The sequence below is a fragment of the Haliaeetus albicilla genome, chromosome 14, assembly GCF_947461875.1.
Source record: "Haliaeetus albicilla chromosome 14, bHalAlb1.1, whole genome shotgun sequence".
Classification (NCBI taxonomy): Eukaryota; Metazoa; Chordata; class Aves; order Accipitriformes; family Accipitridae; genus Haliaeetus; species Haliaeetus albicilla.
Genome location: NC_091496.1, coordinates 4,461,532 through 4,482,777, shown reverse-complemented (window position 1 = coordinate 4,482,777; position 21,246 = coordinate 4,461,532). Strand labels below are relative to the sequence as shown.

At 42.9% G+C, this 21,246-nt stretch overlaps 1 protein-coding gene across 3 annotated transcripts in view; it reads left to right on the top strand.

Moving 5' to 3' along the window:
• The window catches only part of PRKCQ (protein kinase C theta), a 65,052-nt gene extending 62,330 nt beyond the window's left edge, over window positions 1-2,722 (top strand). For all 3 annotated transcript variants that reach the window (XM_069801563.1, XM_069801562.1, XM_069801564.1), the window contains one exon: window positions 729-2,722. In XM_069801563.1, the coding sequence (XP_069657664.1) occupies window positions 729-884 (156 nt within the window). In that variant the 3' untranslated portion in view covers window positions 885-2,722. The remainder of the gene's footprint in view (window positions 1-728) is intronic.
• The last annotated feature ends 18,524 nt before the right edge of the window (window positions 2,723-21,246 follow it).

The following is a 21,246-nucleotide window of genomic DNA, read 5'->3' as shown; positions in this document are numbered from 1 at the left end:
AAGCCCAGGTCTGGCATGCCCACACCTGAGAAACCATAAATTATTCATCACTTTCTCAGTTACCATAGCAGGGGTCTGGATGCCACTTAAAACACCTTCCCTTAACCACATCAGTGCAACCCATTCTGTAAGGATTACCTTTCAGTGCACTGCAGAAGGTAAAGAAGGAAAAGCAGTTCAGGTAACCAAGTGGTCGGCTAAGTCAGGATAGTCCTGACTATTGATAACAGTCCTATTAAACTATTGAAGTCCTATTAATTACAATAATACAATTTAATTTGACAAGTGCATCATACTTTCATTTTACAGTCCTTCACAAGTGTTATTTAATTCATGGGTCCAGTCCGCTGTGTTATAAAGCTGTAACATCCCTGCCTGGCTGAATTAATGGATCACAGGCTCAGAGCCTCCTATATCATATTTATTCCCTTTACTACTTCAATAGGATGGTAATAAGCAAGTGATTAGCACTGGCTGCTGGATATTAAGAGCTCAGACAGAAGTTCACTGCAGCTTGACATGTTACTATACATCGTTTGAGCTGGAGTAACTAATCATAGTGCAAAAGGCCAAGAGCAAATGCATTGTGGGATCCCTGGCTGAGCTGAGCTTGCTCTCAACTAGTTGAGCTGAGCCCATAGGAAGCAGCCTGATAGGGCCAGTACCATTGTAATGAATATCTGAATATTAGTGGTTTGACATCAATTTTTTTCTTCCTTTTCTTGAAGAAATCTCCGAGTGACTGTAGCAACTTTGACAAGGAATTTCTAAATGAAAAACCTAGACTGTCCTGTGCTGACAGAGCGCTGATTAACAGCATGGACCAAAATATGTTCAGCAACTTTTCTTTCGTGAACCCTAAAATGGAGAAAATATTTTCCTGAGATCTGCCTTTCTGAAGGGATTCTCTGTAATGGTTTGAGTAACACTTTGTCAACTGAATACTATGCATGGTTATTTTTATCAAGAACCCACCGGAAAAACACCTCAGTGAAAGTTTGTACCATGCCTGGAGGCTTCCAGCTTATTCCAGTCTGTAGCAGATGCCAGCCACTCTTCACTAATGATGAAGTTTCTTTGTGGTATCTTCTGGTCTCTCTTCTCTCTTTTCCCAATGTTCTTGAAGTTGAGAGCATCTGAAAATGAGCAAGTGAAAAAACATGTTCCCCACTACTTGAACACACAGTCAATGGGTTTCTCTGTAAGAAAAAACAAGTATATTTGAACTTCTGGTGATAACAGTGCCCATTTCTTCAATTCTCACCTCGGCCCACCTCCTTCTGAAGGACAAGTGGTTTGCTCAAGGCCTGAGGGCATCTGGGAAGACTTCAGGCTGGGTGCTTTGGTAACCTCCACTTGTACATGTGCAGAATTGTGCATGTGTACACAGAAGTTTTGAAGAAGCAGTTTTACTTCCTAGACACTTTAAGAGTAATGTTCACAGGCGTTAGGATTCAATTTTGCTCCAGGAGGACAAAGAGACTTTGCAGGTGCCCATTCCAGCATTCTTAAATCTCAACCAGAGGCCCTGGAGCTGAGGACTCAACACCAAAGGAGGATCATTGGCATGGCAAGTGTCAAGATCAACACAGAAAACCAGTGGTTTACACTTAGTACTTGGTCAGGAAGGTTGGGAAGTTGCAGTCCAGCGGAAAACCTCAAGAACCCCTGTTCTAAAGCTTTAACTGTCCTCACACACGCCAGGCTCAGAGCAAAATCTGGACTTGGCTTTCTTGAGTTTTATCCTAAAACCTCATGAGAAAGGTGGAAGAGGTTTCCTCAAACCATTGTTTGGTCATAAAACTGGCCTTCCAGTCACGGCATTGGCATATTTTACTTGAAAGGTAGTAATCAGTCCTTGCAAAGGCTGATATACTTTCTATCGGTCTAAATGATGTCCCAACACTTTGGCACACGTGGTGGACATACATCAACAAGCTGCACCCAACAGTCACAGGGCAGGACAGCACATCAGGAGAGGGTGGTCCTCTCCTTCACCTTGTGACATTTTGCTGTTTGTTCTATCCCTTTGCAGTCCGTGGAAATGGAGATGGGTTTAAAAAAGTCTTTTCTGTGATCCTTTCATCATGGGTTCCTTTTAAATAAAGTTGCACTGTTTTCTAAGGTTGGAGAGATGTAGAACCTCCCAGTTACTGCTTGTCACTGAGAAACCAGTTAAAAACTCGGTCAAAATTAAGTCAAAGCCCAAAGAGAGGATTCTGTAATAGCTTAGACTTAGGCAGTCACCCAAGTTGGTGTTAGGGTCTATTTGAAGTGTATACATTTGGAGCTTCGTTGCATCAACCCCTCCAGTCCATGGAGAAGAGAAGCCCTAGAAGGTGAGTCATTCCAAAATCAGATTCCCTTCAGAGGTGCCTTTCTGGCTCTGCTGGACCAGGCTGTCAACTGGGACCTCCCAGCAGGATGAATGCAGCCTTGCAGGCGGTGCTGGGATATCGCTGGCAGTGACTGCAGGCACCAAATCCTGCAGGACCAAGAGCAGAAGTGCCTAACGTCGACAAGAAAAGCAGAGTGCCCTGAAAAAGGTTTCAGTCCAGTGATTCTTATGAAATCCTTGTTTGTGCTGTATGAAATGCAGGGGGCATCTGTGCTCACAGTTTGTGCAGCTGGTCATCATGTTTAACTAGAACAGTTAACAGGAATTTTTTAAATGCCAGTGCTGTTTGTACAGTTTAATAAAATGTTGTGTACAATTGGAAAATGGGCACTGAAGTGATTAAATAGGGACAAAGGACAAAGGTGCTTAGAAAAGCTGTTAAAATGGCTCTGTGCTTTCTGGGAGATGTTCCCCAGCGCAGTTTCAACCCATAAATACACGAGATGAGCAAGCATTTGAACAACTGTAACTACTCCACAGATCAGTATCTAAAACAAGGATTTGGCACTGTGCAACGGTATCCAAGAAGAGAGTAAAATGTTCCTCTGAATCACTGGAAGGTGGCATGGCTGTAAATGGGGTCTGCTATCTCAAAGGGGTTGCAGAGCCAGATGTGCAGAGGTCGTTACTATTAGAGGGCAATCACCATTTCCCTTTGACATCTGCATGAGGCTGGATCAGCCAAGACCTGGGAGGACCTGACTCTGTTCACATACTGTGGATGGAGTCTGGGTGGCCTGATCCAGACCAGAGACTGCATTTCTTAGCATTTGAAGATTGGCAGTATCCCACTCTAGATGACTGCTAGGGATGTTTTCTTTGGAACAGCACACTGGTTTGTGCTTGACACCAATGCAGGGACACCCCAAGAGTGTAGACTAAGGAGGAAGGGTGCTGAATCACCTTTTGTGGTTAAGTAACTGAAAAGCAACAGGGTTTAACACCTCTCTGACCAGAGACAGGGCTCTCTGCACTACAGCTGTGGTCCCAGATAGCTAAAGCAGCCAAACATGAGAGTGGCTCATAAAGGAACACGTTGAGTAACTGCTCTAGCAGATACAGTGTTAGGCTTACTGTAGGGCTTTTGATGCAAACCACAAGATGAAGCACCTGCTTCTCTCTGCAAGGTGTCTTCAGCTTAAAAACCAAATAAACCCATTGAGGATGGGGGAAGGGAGATGGGGGAGGTGGGTACGAGCCGCCACGAACGTGCGTACTGTGTGTCTCACCGGTGCCACAGCCTGAAAACCCTCCCAACTCTGTCTGTGGTGTGCGAAGAGTGACGTGGTAAGCAGCAAGCGTTTTCCTGTGGTGGCAACGATTGCGAGATAGGAGCTGGTGAGGGCTGAAAGCCAAACACCCGCACGGAAATGAGCAGGAGCCAACATACTCACAGAGATGCTCCTTTGTCTTGGCTCCACCTGGCACCTCCATACCCATCTTGACTTTTCTTCTTTCTTTTTTGTTTTTTTTTTCCCCTCCTCCATAAAATGTTCATTTTCTGGCATAGTAAATGGGGCTTGCCTGGTTTGGTTATTCATTCGCTGAAGGCCCAATCCTGTTCTGGAGCCCCATGGGATCATAGCACTGCTGTAGCAGCATGGCACCTGCAAACGTCAGGGTCTGACCTCCAACACCACCTGCCTCAGCTCAAGTTTTGGGAGTCCTCGCCACCCAGCTGTTCCTTCCCCAGTCTTGTAGCTCCACTCGACGGATGCACAAATTCCTACTTGTTGGCATTCACCAAACCAAACCTCAGGCCGATAAACAGGTCAGGATGAGTGGCGGTCAGCAGTGAATGACAGCCCTGATTTCAGCCCTCCTGCAAACACCTCCGAGTTGCTTTCCAGAGGAGGTTGGCTGGTCTCACAGCTCCTCAACATGCAGCCCAGGGGTATGGTTGCTTCTCCCGCAGGGAAGACCAAGCTCCATCCTGCACCCCCCCATGCTTTTTGCTGCCAATGCAGAAAGGAAAGTCAACTTTGCCCAGTTATTACCAGGCACATCTTGCAGTGGTGAGGTATCACCAAAAGTCCCCATCTGCCAGTACAGCTCTGAATAGTGGGTACTGCAAGTAGGTATGCTCCTCCCTTTACTATTGTATTTGTACTTTAGACACTTCAAACACAAGTGAGAAATCACAGCTGGGACCTAAACTGCTCTCTCACTCCAAGAGATGCCAGCTCACCTAGCGTATCACCTACGGCAGCCAGTGGAGGTCTCAGCACAGACCACAGGAAGCTCTTCTACCTTCCTTGCTTACAAAGAAATTTTATCTTTGCTGTATCACAGCAGCTAAGACAGCGCAGGCAGAGCTGGTGCAGCACAGGAATTAATGTATTTCTGGCTCTTCTGTAACTGGCACTGGTTGCAAGCCAGTGGTCCTGTACAGCTCAGTGGCTGTACCTGACATGATGGGGTCCATTCTACTGTTTGGTAACAGGCGCAGTGGAGTCCTTTATCCCCTATATTACCTTAATGTTTATATACACAAGGGTATGAAGTAATTGAAAAATAAAAGGAAAGTGAAACAAAGAAAAAACATCATTGAGTTGTGGAAGATGAAACAAGCACAGAAAAGAAAAGGAGGGATGCAGGTTGGTATAACCTTATGCAACGTTTCTTTCAATGGTTTCAATTACAACTCTGCTGTTTTTCTTCAAAGCCATCAGTACCATCCTAGAGTTGCTTTTGTAGCTGAAAGCACAGGAATTTTGGACATTTCAGAGGATGGGACAGCCTGAGGCTAGAACAGATGAATGGCTCTATCTAATCTGACCTCCTGGGCAACAGAGCAGCCACCCCTACCCTGACATCTCCCCCAGAATTCCAAGTATTTCTGTCCCGAATCTGGATTCAGGTCCCAATTCAAATAATTGAATTCAGCTGCCTATGGCATAGGAATGCAGTTTAACTGCTCACCTTTCATCATCTAGCATCGCTGAGACACGCTGGGGTATCCCGGAGGACCTCCACTGAACATGGGTCTTTCCTACAACCTGTGGCATATCCCACAGCCTTATTGCCCCAAAGCACCCCCAATAGCAGTGGACACCTCTGCATAAGCAGCTGGATCAAGCCTCGTGATTGAGTTCACCCTACAACAGGCATCTGCACTCAACCAGCCGAGTCGCTCCTTGTGATGGGGACAACAAGTCACAGCTCGACACATACGATCGTTTTGGTTTTTGGGTTTTTTTTGCTTTTGCCACTGGGTTGCAAAAATACCATCTCTTTGAATTCTGTCCTGAAAAGCACCAGAAACAAATAGCCTTTGCCATGGTGCTCACCAGCCTCCCAGCCAGAGAAAATCTGCAGATGCTGGCAGCAAAGAGCATGAGCCCTTGGTAGGCAGACTGGATCTACATGCATGCGGTAGCTGCTTGTGGGACATTTATTGGCACTGAGCTACTGAAACAGCCCAAACTAGAGGCTGGTAATGTCGTCATGTTTTGACCTTGTCAGGGAAAACCCTTGTAAGAAGAAACGTCAAAAATTAGTCATCAACGTGTTTTCTGTAGTTGCTAAAGAAACTTCATGAAGGATATTCTCCATCCTCCTGGTATATCCTCATTAAGGTGGGGCAGAGAACACTGCATTTCCATTTCCATTGACAAGCATCTCCCCTTCTCCCATACTAAAGCAGTGATAACCAGAGAGGCACAAAGCTCGGTATTTATGGTCTTTTGAGAACTGTCTTTGCTTTCTGTCTCCACAAGGACATTCACTTTCATTTTGAATTGGTGAATCTGGTGAGTCAAAAATTAAAAGCAAAGCTCTACCAGAAATCTTTGTCCACCTCCCTGAAAATGGTGCAGAAGCTCATTGCAAACCCTTAACGCCTTTTGAGATTTCCTCAAAAGGTCGACAAAGCCTAGCTGATCTCTTGGTGGGGTTAAGTTGGAGCAAAACTGAACCAACAATATTCAACACAACTTTGCAGAGACATGTCTTAGGGGAAAGATGATCCTGTGGTCAAGGTGCTACTGAGTCTTTGTAGACCTAGATTTCCAAGTTCTGCTATACATATCTCCTGTGGCCTAGAGCAAGCTATATTGCTAAGCTTTGCTGTTTCTTCCTCTGAATGGACATAGTTCATGCTCTGTTGCTCTAAGTTGTTCAGAAAAGAGGTTCATGGAATGGAAGTCAAGCTCAGCTAACCAGAGTTGCATGAAAGTATGTAATATTTAAAGTTCATCAAAATTTAACTAGCTGCATCCAAAGTAATAATCTACATTTCCTCTATTATCAGTGGAGAGTCTGAATATGATTCATCCTATTCTAAGATAACCAGAGTTGTCCACTGAACTTTCTTTCCCTCCACTTTCTAGAAAAGTAGGCAAGTGCTGCCGTGTGTATTTGTGCATCACCTTCTGCATCACTTTGGGGTTCAATGGGGCCTTTCTCTCAGGTACATACAGTACTGCCATTGTATAAATAAGGAGAATATAAAAATGCCTCAGCTGGCTGTGAATGAGGTTCGGTTCTCCCAAGACTGGTGCTGAATGACTATGCTGTGAGTGTCATGCTACTCAGGTCTCAGTTGTGGCACCCTGGTTTGGTAACTGGAGTGAGGACCAGTCAAGGGGTTGATCCATCTCCCTGTCCACCTAGCTAGTCTAGACTTCATCAGTCTGTCTATAAGACTGTTATGGACTGTCTTGAAAGCTTTGCTAAACAGCATCAACTGCTCTCCCCTCTTTCACCAAGCTAATAATTTCATTGTAGAAGGCTTTTATGCAGGTTGGTTAGACATGATTACCCCTTCATAAATCCATGCTGACTACCGCTAATCACCTTCTTGCCCATAACAAGTTTGGAAATTGCTTCCCAGAGGATTTTCTCCATCAGCTTTTCAGGGATGGAGGTGAGGCTTACTAGGCTGTAGACCCCTTAGCCTCCTTCTTGCTCTCCTTGAAGGTAGGAGTGACATCTGCTTTCTTCTATTATACACTAGAGTTGAAGACCAGTGTCATGATATAGGTCTTAATCACTTCAAAACAAAAAGCTCCTGCATGTCTATGTGGCTGGATATAACCCGGTTGTAGTTTGCCTGCAGCTTAGCTTAGCCCCAGCTACTAAGCCACAGACATTTCCCACAGTCTGTTGCCATAAAGAAGCTGAAGCCCTTTTAGGAGTATTTGGTAAGGTCCTGGGACAGCCACTGGTGGGTCGGGATCTAGCAAAACTCTGCCCATATGTGCCTTGCCTGACCAGAGCCTGGGTCCATGCAGACATGGTGGGTGTGCTTGGGCTCTCCAGCTTCAGTGCAGCTCAACCTGCAACGGCACCCAAGGGTGACTGTGGGTCGTGTGTGATGCACTGGTCTTTAAAGCCATGCAGGACCCCATTGTAACCAGTATGTTACACCCGGACTTCGCCTGAGATTTCTCATCAAAGCAATGATGTTGCCTCCAAAGCTGAAGTGGGTTGAAAGCTTGGTGAAATAACTTGAATATCATAGGAGATGCTCAGTTAAGATGAACCTACAGGAATGCTTATGGGCACAGGCTCTTTCTTGTTCTACATTTTCACATGTTAAATTAAAAAAACCCTAATCTCTCTTCCAAGAGGCAACAGGATTCTGTCTGTCTGAGATCCGGCTATCACTCAACCCATGCTGCTCCACTGCCTAAACAAAAACCTGCCAGTATACAGCAGCTAAAGAGGTGAATCATTATTTTAATAATCACCTAGAGGAAAACATGCTGTTTGAGCAGAGAGAAAATAAGAATTAAGCATCACATTTAATTTATGATGTGGACCTTTATTTTAAAGGAACATAAACTGAAAATATTCAGACATCAAAGGAAAAATCTCAGCTTTCACTTCTAAATTCTTTTTGATTATTGTTGTTAGCCTCCCAGTAGCAAAGGAAATGAGTTCTCTGGTAATTATTTCCATTTAATTTTCAGCTCCTTTCTGTTGATAGCATTGTGTATAACCTTTTTTCTAACAGTTACTTTAAATTGTGTACTTTGATATTCCATTCAGCTGGCGGGGAAAGAAAAATTGGTTCTAAAAAAGCCATTTTATCTCTGCTGTACATGAGCTCGGCAGGGTAATGTGATATCTCAGAGAGTATATTTATTTTAAACCATTGGTATTTTCCACCAGGGTGAAATTTTTCAAGATATAACCTCTCATTCCCTCCCTCCTTCCCCCCAAAATGTCATGGGGCCAAAGTAGTGGAGAAAAGGGGACAAAATAGCAACCCTAATTCAAAAGAAACAATAATCCACCCAGCAAATCAGCTCAGTTCTGGTTATACTATGCATAATGAAAAGAGTAAAAAAACCTGACAAAATGGGGAAAATGGACCACATTGTTATCATAAGGATAATAAATCCCAGACCATAGTGGCATTTTTGAGATAGTGAGGTAGGAGTCAGCAGTGACACAAAGTGACCTTTCTTGGAAAAGATGATGTTAAAACTTAATAATGCATTTTAGTTCTTCAGGAGGAATTCAGATGGGAAGAGGAACGTTAGCTGTTTCTTTATGCTGGGCTCTCTCCACACCAAATCATACACTTGCTTCTCTTTCTTTGGGTGGACTGAAAAGAAAGGAATAAATAGAAAGTCTCCACAAAAGACCACAGCATACTTGGCTGAAAAACAGCCATCTTTGTGCCAAAAGCAGGGCTTAAACCTGCTAAAATCAGCTATTGCCTTAAGATTTCAACTAAATGCCTTGTCTGAAAATTAGCAACACTTTCACACACTTATGTGGACTAACTGCTAAAGGGAGACGGCTGTATCAGCTCAAGCCACTATTTTTAGCAGCAGCAACCACCTTGAAGCACTTCCCATATTTCAAATGGAGGGTCTTCGATGGACCTCTTGGGAACTGTGATGTGGGTCTTTATCAGCAGAGGACTATATGGCAGAATAAGACCTGCACCCAAAGTCTGCCAAAATTTTGGGTCTAGACATAGCTGAGAAGGTGACTAGGAAAGTTCAAGTTACAGGCTGGGGCTGCAAAGGACCACTGCAAGAGAAAAGATGCATTTGTTCTTGGTATAAAGAAATAATAAATTCTGTTTGCTATGGTGTAGCTCTCTGAAATACACATTTCTTCCTTGTTGTCAGAGCTCAACCAAACACTGACACTGAATAGTGGTGAAACTATGATTAAGCTCTTCATTTTTGGATGGAGGCAGCTTTCTACCATGTCTTACCACAGGTATAACTCTTAGTGTCCCTAGTGTGATGCCCGATTTACACCAGGGAATCATACCCAAACATCTGCCTGTTCCTTTGATTAGAAATTTTGGATTAATCTTGTGCTTCTTCAATTGAGACTGCTGCTACAGAGTGACCTTGGCCAGACACTGAAACAGAATGGTGGAAGAGCAGTTTGGAAAGTGTTTTTATGTAAGTGTGGCTCTGCAGGCGATGCAAACCTCGCTTAATATGGGGGAGATCCCTTTTCTTCAGGGTTTGTAGACCTAAGTTTAATGTTAAGTCCTTGGAATCCCTTTTCCATGACAACACAAGCCATATTTCTCTTACCTGACTTTAGCTATTGGGATGTTAGGGTCTAGTCTAGCAAGTCAGGTAGGTTGCCCGCGCGGTCAGTGGAGGCACATGCAGAGGGAGGTTTATCCCATCCCACATGGGGAATCGAAAAACAAGTTGAATGAAACACTCTCCAGATGCCTGTAAGACTAACAGATGCTAAAAAACTATCAAACACCAAGACTTGGGCAATACTGTCTGTGTCTGTGACACACTTGCAGTCCAGGTAACATGAAAATAAGTGTCATAGAAATCAGATCTGTGATTTATATGTGTACTAAAGTATGTAGTATAGATGTTTGTACCTGAACAAGTACAACCTCGGTTCCCTCTGTAGTCACTAAGGACTAATTATTACTGTCAGAGAAACTTATAACACAAGTCAATTCACCTTTAAGTAGATACGTACCTAATTTGTACTCTAAACTTCGTCAGCTGTTTTGATGAGGTCTCCATTGACTATCACAGGACCAGGAGAGCTGTCTCCCACGTCAGGGCCTAAAGTCAAATCACTTCAAATTAGGAGAGATGAGTCCCCTTCCACGTGAGACCAGAACAAGAAGATCACAACCTGCACTAATTAAACTGTAAGCTGTAGAGGCAGCAGAGTGACTGCATGGACTTTGTAGTCCATGTGGGCTGACTAAACACCCCCCCAACAGTGCTAAGTATTTATTAGCTAGATAGCAAGCACCAAAAATGCTGTGAAGTAAACTCAGCTGCTGTGATCTCTGTGCTATCTCTGGCTGTTTCTGGTGGTAACGCCAACAGGCTGAAAGATACTACCTGGGCCTGCGATCTCTGAAAAAGGAGAAATCAGCCCATCCTGAAGTGACCTCATCCAAAAACTTCAGCGTTGTTATTCCAGATTTACACTGCTGTAAGTTAAGTCAGAATCCTCTGGTCCCCATCACTTTGGGTATCTCCTGAGGCCTTGACAATGTCAGGGCAGCAATGGACTGGGACCTCTTCCGTTTGTATCACCCATCTGCACTTCTGCATCCTTCTGCACATGCAGATGTTCATCCTCCTCTCACCTTTCATCATACAGAGGGGTGATTTCATCTAGCCAAAACACTTTCAGATGTTACTTTGTGCCAGCTATGCAGCAGAGGGGCTGGAAATGCCCAGGTGAAGTCCCTTGGTCTCCTCCAAGGCAAAGCCAAAAAACCTCCAGAAGTCTCAATAAATTAATTCAAAAGAAAACTCATTCAAGCAGCATTAGTGGCTATCAAAATATTCTTCTTGTCCAGGATAGAAGTCACTGTAATCTACACCCAAGCATAGCATCTTCCTTCAATGCTCTCAGCAATGTCCTCAGCAAGTTTAGGACTTGGAGCCACAATTCCTGAATGCATGGCCATCTCTGGACACTGAGATTTAGTTCATATCAGTCTTTCTTGGGCTGTTTTTCTCTCATTCACTCACTGTGTTTGAATTATTCCTTCCTTTTTACTCAGTCAGCGGAGAATTGAAATTTGATGATGTCAGGATCTCTGAACAGATGGGAGAGCAGTATTGATTATGCAGTTGAGAATAGGACATAAATAGCTTGTTAAAAGTAAATAATAATAGTTTAAATGCTGTGTACAAACCTTTATAAAACCTAGTGAAGCAAATCAAATAATCCTTCCAGAAATCTATCTGAGTTTTTAACAAGGTGATGAAATTCAAGAGCCTTTTTCACTTACTTATGTTAGTGCTGATATAAGAACTGATTGAATTAACAGTCTGGAACTGCTAGAGATGAGCCTGCCTTCAACATCCCAGCCAAATGAGATGTTTGCAGCTGATGTGTGAAAGGGAAAAGAGAATTGATGAGGGAGAGAGAGCAGGAGGACAGGAGCTGCAGAGTGCAAGCCAGTTTCGTTTGGAGTAGAGAGGGAAATTTATTTTTTATCATAAATTCAAAGTCTGGGCCCAAGCTCACTCTGTTGCTTGAGACATTCAAATCAGGGTCTAACGCAGGGTATGGTATAAGGCCATGAATGAAATGTATCCTTATTGATTTTGGTTCAGGTTTGATATGTATGAAGTCCTCTGAACTGAGAGCATTGTGAAGTCCATGCTCAAAATCTGTCTGTTCCTGCATCCACTAACCACACAGTACCTGGCTACTCCGAACAGTCGTGACTCTGAATGGTCATGTTAGGTAGAGAGAAAGACTAAACTTTTAAGGTTAGGCAACAAAAAGGAGATTTGGAGAAAGAAAAATTATTTTGAGCTTGGGCTGCTATTACCACTGGTGTAAATGCAATGCTTTCCTGATTTATCGCTATGCTGATCAATCAGAATCAGGACAAAGTCTGCAGCAGAGACTGAGTCAGTCCATGAGAAGTGTTCAAAATGATAATGATAGCTCAAGCTGGGGAACAGGATATTTTTACAAAAAAAGGGGTCTTGCAAACGATTTGTTTGGGAGAAGACAGATTTTCCTGGGGACAGCCGAGAGATGGTTCAGCAGAACAGCCACATCCTCAGACACTCAAGCGGGCGCACAAGGACATGCACCCACGCAGATGCACCCGTGCACCCACACTGATGGCAGGGCTGGCCCTTTCCCCTGAAATTCTGGAGATGCCTCTCCCAGAAGGACTTTGCTTCCCTCGAGTGTTCATCACTGCTGCTGCAGAAGGAAATATGCTAGGATGATACTGCCTTCATCTCCCCGGAGACAACTGCCTCAGCAGAGCAGGGATTCAAAGAACACAGGGCTTCCCTAATGACTGAACAATCTGAGCCATTTGTCCTGAGCCCTGATTTTCATCCACAATGTGGGGTTGGGCACCTTGAAGCAGGTCCCTGCTTTCTACCCACCCTGGCGCAATGAGCTGGGAGGAAACTCTCCTTTCCTCCTATGACATCTTGGAAGTTTTCAACAACTGGTTTCAGAGAAGCTGAAATACCATAAACAGATTCTGTTGAGATGTTTTCAGCTGAAATTTCTTAAAGATTCAAGGTGCTTTGGAAAAATCCCCATTTAAAGTAAGAGATCCCAAAGACTGCCATTTCAAGCAGATTTACCCTTCCAGTGCAGAGGTAAATATCTGGCCCTAGGACTTTCAGCAGAAGCCATGACCTAGGAATCTGAGGTATGGACAGGCTGGAATACAGATCGGTGCAGTGAAGCAAGAATTCCTACACACTCTTATAAACAAAAAAAAAAAGACCCAAACAAACCCACAATTAAAAAATTTGAAGCAACTTTGCATGCAGTGAATCACTAACTCGTAGAACTTACTGCTGAAGGATAGTATGGAGTTTAATAGCACACCAAATGTTTCAGTCATTTTTAGTGAAAGACTTGTGGCATAGGAAAAAAAAATAATGAGAAAACTCATAGTTGGGTCAGATCAATAGCCCTCATGGTGCAGAAACATCTCTCCAACCATGGTGAGAAGTCCTTGAAAAGGAAAAAAGTCTAAGAACAGAGGGATCCTCCCAATTTTTCCTCACTTTCAGCTCCAAATATAAAGTAAATAAGGAACAGAATGATCAACAGAAAAGATGGTTTTGTGACAATTACAATACAGGAGGGATTTGGGTAGAATTCCATTTTCCAGATTTGTCACAGATTTCCAGGGTGATCTTAGCAAAGGGCAAATATTACCTCTGCACACATCCTTCCCTATAAAAAAAAGTGATGATAAGTCTTTAAAAAGGAGGTGTGGTAGGTAAGTATAGAGCTATAGTGCTTTGAGGATACTCTGCTAATATGGTGATGAAAACCACAGACATTTGATGAAAAGACCAATAAAGGCAAAACTGTTTAAGTCATATTACTCCTGATTCACATCAAAAAAAGAGAAAGAAATTCCCACAATGAAAACTTCTTTTGAGCAGAAGGCTGCTGTGTAACAACATTAAGGCATCACACCAACATTAAAGGGAATTGCTGCTATAAACAAGTTATTTGATAAATTGAGAATCTTTTGTTTGTTTGCCTTAATTATTCACAAACAGGTGGTAGTTTTACTAATTTGTTCTTTATTCAAAATAGTTGGTGTAAACATATTTTTGCCTTTTTCGTAGCAGGACAGTAGCGTTCTCATTACTCCTTCCTGGGTATTTGTGCCACATGTTGGATATTAAATCACACACCAGCGATGATGACTGTGCCACTACAGCATCAGCTGTCTCAAAAAAAAAAAAAAAAAAAAAGGAGAAAAAAACCCACTTTCCTTTTTTTTTTTTCTGTTGGCAAATTATCTGCAAAAAGCTCAGCATTGTTTGAATAATAAAAAAGCTTTTACAGATGGCCACAAAAGCATTTGCAGGGAGACTATTCTCATGAATATTTATTCTCACCAATTCTCCTGACAACTTAACTTTCTGCAGACATTCTTACAAGTAAACACTCAAACAGTCTCAAAAAAGCAAATAAAAAGGTTTTGCACATCAAGACAAGAACGCTCACAGATTATTTATTTTGCAGCACTGTCTAGAAATCTCCCCCAGAAGAAAAGCCCTCTTGTGTTCAACTCTTTAGATGCACGGATGAAAAATTACCTCCTTCCTGAAGAGCTTGGTCTAACTACAAAAAAATGACATGTTACTGTCCTCATTTTACAGATGAGGAACTGATGTTGACCACAATGGAGAGGCTTGCCCTACATTAGATAACAAATGGCAGAATCACAGAATTAAGCTCTACTCTCTCTGAATTCTTATCCTTGCACAATGTCCAGATCTAGATACTTTTTAGTGTATGGATTTTTGGCCTTACACTCTTTCATAACTCCAAGTGCTACCCTATACGGGTTACCCTATGTAACTGCTTTATCATTAGTGTCAATACACTTCGTATCATAGTTGAGGCAAGAATTGGAATTATTCACTTTAATCAGCATGGACTATTTTGCCTCAGCCAAATTCCACGTTCATTACATGATTTTTGAAACAAAGGCAAAGTCTTTTTATGGATTGCCATAGTAAATAGTATTTGAATGGCATAGCACATGGGGTGCAAGGCACAGAGGCTGGAGGTATGGAGGGTGACGTATTCAGTTGGGATACTTCTACCCACATGGTTCTTTTACGTGAGTTGAATCATTGCAGATTACGCCTGGTTGAAAGGAAACAGTATATTCTGTGGTGTTTAAAGATGTCACACTCATTGCAGAGCTTTTGGAAACCAGTGAGTCAGCAGGAGGAACACAATGCCGGTTCCAGCTATTAGGCAGTTATTTAAAACAAAACAAACAGAAACAAAAAAAAGCCACTTGTGAATTCAACAGATGCAGTGAATTCCCTGCTTTGCAAAGGCTAAAGTATTTGCACATAGGAAAGGGGCACTTTTATTAACATAAAGGTCACTGCAGTTCAATTCTTCATTCAAAATGAATTATTCAGTATTTTCTTTTAATCTCATTAAATGTGGGTGTCTGTAAACAAATTCTGAAGATGCAGAGAAAATCAAAGACTAGCAAAAACCATGTGCAGTGATGGAAAAGCAACAGGACACCTTAGCGATGCACAAAAGATCACAGCCAGATTTTAACCCAACCAAGGAAACATACACGAGAACTCAAAATGACATCTGACTTCTTATGAACGACATCCCTTCTCATGTGTCTCTTGCCTCCCCCATGCTTGGCTGGCTTGTTGCAGATGGGTTTCCAGCAGTGCTTAGACAATGGAAGAGCCTGTGACCCACAAAACCCATCACTGAATCCTCTAGACATCCAGGCCCACAGGTAAAAACAGGATCAAAGTCACTCAAGACAGGATCAGACAGCCTAAGTCCTCCTCAACCCATGTGTCTAGTGCTTCCCAGTGGTGTTTCAAAGTCTTCAGAGATGCTATCTGGTCCAAAAGACTAGTTTCATGTAATTAGGTAGAATTTAGGTATCAGACTGTAACTCATTGCCTTGTGTTTCCAGGATATTGAGAAGCTTAACTTCCTTTAAGTGGAAGCTGGAAACCTGAAGACACCTTAGATGATATGGCAAAATGTAATTACCTTAAGCTTTTTGGCACAGATCTAGTCTCTCCATGCCTGTACATCTACAAAAACTCAGAACAGTCTTGGATTGACTCTCTAGACATAACTAGAACTAAAGAAATAATGTTTTTCACTTTTCTGTACATAGTAACTAATGTATGCAAGGACATGTCCAGCATCTGGTTGTTGGACCTCTGGAGCCAGCTAAGAAATTGAAATACTGAGGAGAAAAAAAAAACCCCACAGCATCTTCTGTTCAAGAATTGTCTGTGCACAGACTTTTAATTGTCACCAACTCATTTGTCACTCACAGCTATTTGAGGAGTGCTTTGTGCAGCCATCTCATCATTTATCTTTGTAGCCTATTCTTTCACAACAGCTGTCTTCATTTGCACTTTATTAGCCTTGTTGGGCGATGGTCTCACTGTAAATCTTCCCCTCATTCACTGGTTCTGGGTCCATAACACACTTCATTTCTAGGCAGCCCTATTTAGCCAAAAACTGGAAATGACATCTCTTCTTGTTAAAGGGAACGCTCTATTTACAGGAATAACTATGTGCTATATCTTTGTCTAATGAATTCCCAATGTTCAGCTGTTAAAAACTCTTGGTTTTATTTGCAGCCCCGCCTGAGCACAGAGGTAAACCTAAATCCAAGACTCATGTCTGCTGTAAGCTTCCCCATAGTGTTTTGCTGGATAGTGATTTGAGGCTTGGTACAGGTGTACTTTCACTATGGCTTTTGTCTCTCCTGAAGTTGTTCTCCTCAGACTGAGAACAGAATTAAATTAAAAGAAGTATTAAACAAGCTAAATTTGCAGAGAATTGCTCATTGTCAGTCTGAGCTTGTAAATAGGGGAAGGTTCCTGCAGCTCTAAAGTCTGGTCTTGCAGATAACTTCTTATGAACTTTCTAGTTCTTGTGTTCCAGAGAAATGTCCTCTCTTCTCAGAACTCCTCTTCCATGTAACTTCAACTACTTATTCACATGGCAATGGCACCAGCCTTTTTTTTTTTTTCATAGTTCACAGATATTTTTTTTCTCTGAAACAGAAAAACAGAAAACACATTGCAAGTAGATCATCCTTCTGTATAGTTGAGTCAGATTCAAAAAGAAGAACAGACAAATTCAAAACCAAACAATGGCGTGAAAGAATGCTCTCCAAAGCAGAGTTGGCTCATAATCAATCTGTTTCCAATACAATTTCAGAGAAAGCCTTCAAGGAGACTAGTCTCAACCATATTCGGTGCTACTATACTGGCTCTAAATAGCTCCCTCCTTAATCCCTTTGCATAGGAAAGGACAGATCCAGCAATACCCATCTACCATCACCCCTTTCTCCTCAATACACTGCTGTGTCAGTGCCTTCCTGACAAGAGAAAGAAGGGGCCAACAGATAGCGACCAGGACAGGAGTGGTGGGTGATCTTTGCCCATGATGTCAAATTAGACTGTTTCCAGTATAACACCATTGTGATCATACGTCTCCAATCCCAGAGGGTTTGACAAAACCATCTATTTGGGGAAGAAGGAGGTCCTTGCACATTGGTGTGGTTACAACTAGCACATAAGGTTGGGATCAGTTAGAGTCCTTTTATGAGAAGGCAATACATGTGCTTAAAATGATGTGAGGAGACAGGCCAAGTCCAGGAGATCCTGGTGGTTCAAGGGATGCACCCACAGAAAAAGAGCATTTGTTGCCTCAATTTGTCACCTTTTACTTTGCGCTCCTGTCACACCTCCCCAAGGAAACAAATCCTGTCTTTTCCCTCAAGGCTGTTGCTCTCTGACTCACAAAGGGGATGGAGTCTTTTTTCTTTTTTTCTATATTCAGTTTATTTCAAGAGCTATTTTTCATCTTTATCAGAATAAACCTGCAAGACAAAGGTTTGACAAATTATTGCTTTCACTTCTCCTAGCACAGCCTATAGCAGTTCCTATGCAAGGCAGAGAGAAATAGGAAAATCCCAGCTAGGCATGTGACTTAAACCCGTGATGGCTTGCAGGGACTATGACTCCAGTTCAGGACAGCACCCTGATCCCGAATCTAACTTCAGTTACTTGGATAATTACCCATCTCCTAAAGTCAGACACTGTGATCTAACTCTATCAACACAACTGCTATACGTCCAGTGTGAAATCACTGGTAAGTGATTACAACCACCTAAACCACAAGTCTAACAGACTCGGCCATCCTGTACAGTCAAGAGAAAAACGTAATTAAGGTTCAGGCACCTGAGCTGAAGTTAGGACATAGCCCAGACTTAAGGACTCCTCAGATTCAACAGGATGGTTGCAGAAATGTTCAGCAGACTTCATGAAATGCAATGTGCCCATAAAACTAGCACCCCAGATACCATATTGAAACCAATTAGAGTAAAGGAAGGATTTCAGTCTTAATTTTGCTCCTCCTTTTCTAGCTAAATAAGGCTTACAGTCCTGTTCTGTGATTTCTTCTCTCCTTATCTCTTTCTTTGTGCTCCATTCAACTTCTGGGCCTATTTAAAACAAAATTAATAGACAGAAGGAAAAGAGTGCCTACAAGGAAAATCACTATGGTCAGGGTCCTTCCTATGGTCCTGAGGTCCCATGAAACAATCTAGCCATCTCCATCAAGCTCAGTCTGTTCACCCTCAAGAAAGGTCCCATCAAAACTGACTTTTGAGTTGCCCATTGACCCATGCCAAGTTTTGGATGATGGAGGTTGTCTGGAAGAAAGCCAGCCAGCAAGGCTTTAAAAAATTAAAAAAAAAAAAAATCATTCTAGTAACTGAACCGTTTCAGACCAGTGCCCAGGAAAGTCTTTTGCTGTTTAATTTCTTAGTATGGACACAGCCACACAGACATGATGAAGGGTTCCCACTCATGACAAGGGCAGTAAGAGCTCAGCTATTGCAAGTTTTGCTTTGCAGCAACCAACTGGACGGTTAGCAAATACGGGCCGGCAAGTCAATAGGCGTATTTGTATTTCCAGATTACTCCATATCTCTGCTTTTGGCCAATGAGAGCCTCAAAGGTTCACAGAATATTGAAGAGGGAAGAGGAGAGGTTTTCTGGAAGGAGCTGGTCCTTACCAAATTGCTCTAACGTGGAGGACAGTGCTAGCTACCCAGAGAACATGTGACCAATAATCTTCTCAAATGGCTTCTTTTCCTGTTTTTCTGTATTCTTGGATGGGCAGATAGGGATTTTTCTTCAAACTTGAATCCCAGCTGGTGGTCAGTTATTGCCTAATTCCCATGAATCATTTGTAGTTCTTCCACAAGCAACACTTTCTGAATGTCACAAACTCAAGCTGACTGTAGGTGGAGGTCACATGAATTGTGATCTGATGCCATTTGGTTAGAAATAGCTCTAACTTCATGATCTTCCCTGCAAAGCTTTTTAGCCAAGTTTTTGGCTGAGAAAATGAGGAAGTCAAGGAGATATTTTGTTGCTGTGGGCGACCAAGCAGATTTGTGATTGCTGGCTGGCAAACCTGGTGAGACTGTGAGCCCAACTGAGGTAGGTCACAGCGTTTTTTATTGTGCCCACCTGTGTGATTGTTATACTTAGAGCATACTTCCAGCATGCTGTATTTTGTGCTTGCAAATCTGAAACCTGCTTTCCTAATGAGTTGCTTTAATTAGCTATTTGGGTGGAACTTTCTGCCAGCAAACTCAGGTGCTAAAATACACGTGGAAGGTAAATGCAAAAGAATATCAATTGTGAGCATGTCTTGAAATTAGAGTGAATATCCACGGGACTTATTTGACAGTAATTGCTATGATGTAGTAAATCTGCGGTATTTTTACACCTGCAACCGTGATTCCTGAGTACTGAAGGTGTCTGAGTATTATATAAATCCGCTTCACTTGTACAGATGCTGAATCCAGTTGAAGTTGGGCATGAAAGTCATTTCCATCTGACACCCATTGTTTAAATAAAATGTGCTGGCAATCATAGCTAATTTCCTGCTGCTGAGAGGCCATACCAATAATTGCCAGCCCTAACATCATTCCCTGCAAAGAAGCCTGAAGCTGGATGAGCGAAGGTGATCGCCCCTCAGTCCCACAGTGTGGGAATCCCACATCCTCCCAGATCCCCTCTGAGAGAGATTGGGGGGGAGCAAGAGCTGCCACCCCTGCTCAGGGCAGGACAACAGGGCGCTTACACCACTCTGAACTGTTACAGAATGATGCATTCTAATACAGGAGCACCACAATTGACTTTTTTTCCCCCCTCAGGCTTCCTCTGTGCTGCCTGTGCAAGAGCTGCATGGCTGGGGCTACTACAATTTATTTATAGGACAAGCCGAACTAATAACACCACAAATTTCTGGAACATAAAACACTGCCTTCCTCCTTTTTCCTAGCTGCTAATATCACAGGTGAGCATGACGCCAGGGGTCACAACACGGGAAAAGGCTGTCATCTCTGTCCTGCAGTCTTAAAATGACTAGAAAAGCCTGGCTTCAGCAGACGCCAGTAGTAAGACTCACATTAAATGAGGGATACTGAGCAGGTTGGAAGCAAAACCTTCAAGTTTTGCTGTACTGCACTAAGAGGGGTCCCAGCCCCTATCAGCATTAGGTGATCAGATGCTCCCTTGTCTTGCAGCAGCCAGTCCCTTTTCTGCTCATCCTCCCCAATTCACATACTCTTACCCTCAACATCTCTCCAAACCCCTTTATCCCTCTCCTTGAGGCCAGTGTGGCATCAAACACCTTCATCGATGGAAATTGTCTCCTTGCAACAGATTGATAGATTGTCCTCATGGATATGTCTGGTCAGCACCAGCCTCCACCACTGAATTACCTCATTAAGCTGAAACCCATCCAGTAACAATTGTTGTTAACTCTGTCCTGGGAATTTGGTGACAGCTCTTCAGCAAACCTGGTTGGAAAAATCTCAGCTGAAGCAAAACCATCAGAGATATTTATTTTTTTTAAAGACGTGTGATTGCAACCTGCCCTGTCCCTAGGTTAGAAATAATTGATGGTCATTCCAACCCAGTGCGCAATCCATGTGGCTGGGAACGAAAGGGGAGGCTTTTACAACTACTCTCCACCTGCATTATCTTCTGCCACACTGGCATGGCCTGATGGGCAACACAGCTGGTAATGTCAGTGCAAAACCTCCTTTCCACTCATCAGGGGGAGCGGATTTTTGCTTCTGCACTTGCTGGGTGAGATCTACAGAGGTGAGCACGGTTTCCCAGCGCTGTTCTGCCGTGCGAGGTGCCTGCAGGCAGGGCAAAACTCTGCCTGATTGCAATGAGCAAAACTGCCTGCAGATGTGGTGGTGAAACCAGATTGCAGCAGAAAAGGTTGATTAGGAAAATGGATCAGTTTATCACAGATTTCTCATAGGGGAAGATTCCTGGACAAAGAATTAGACAGGTTAG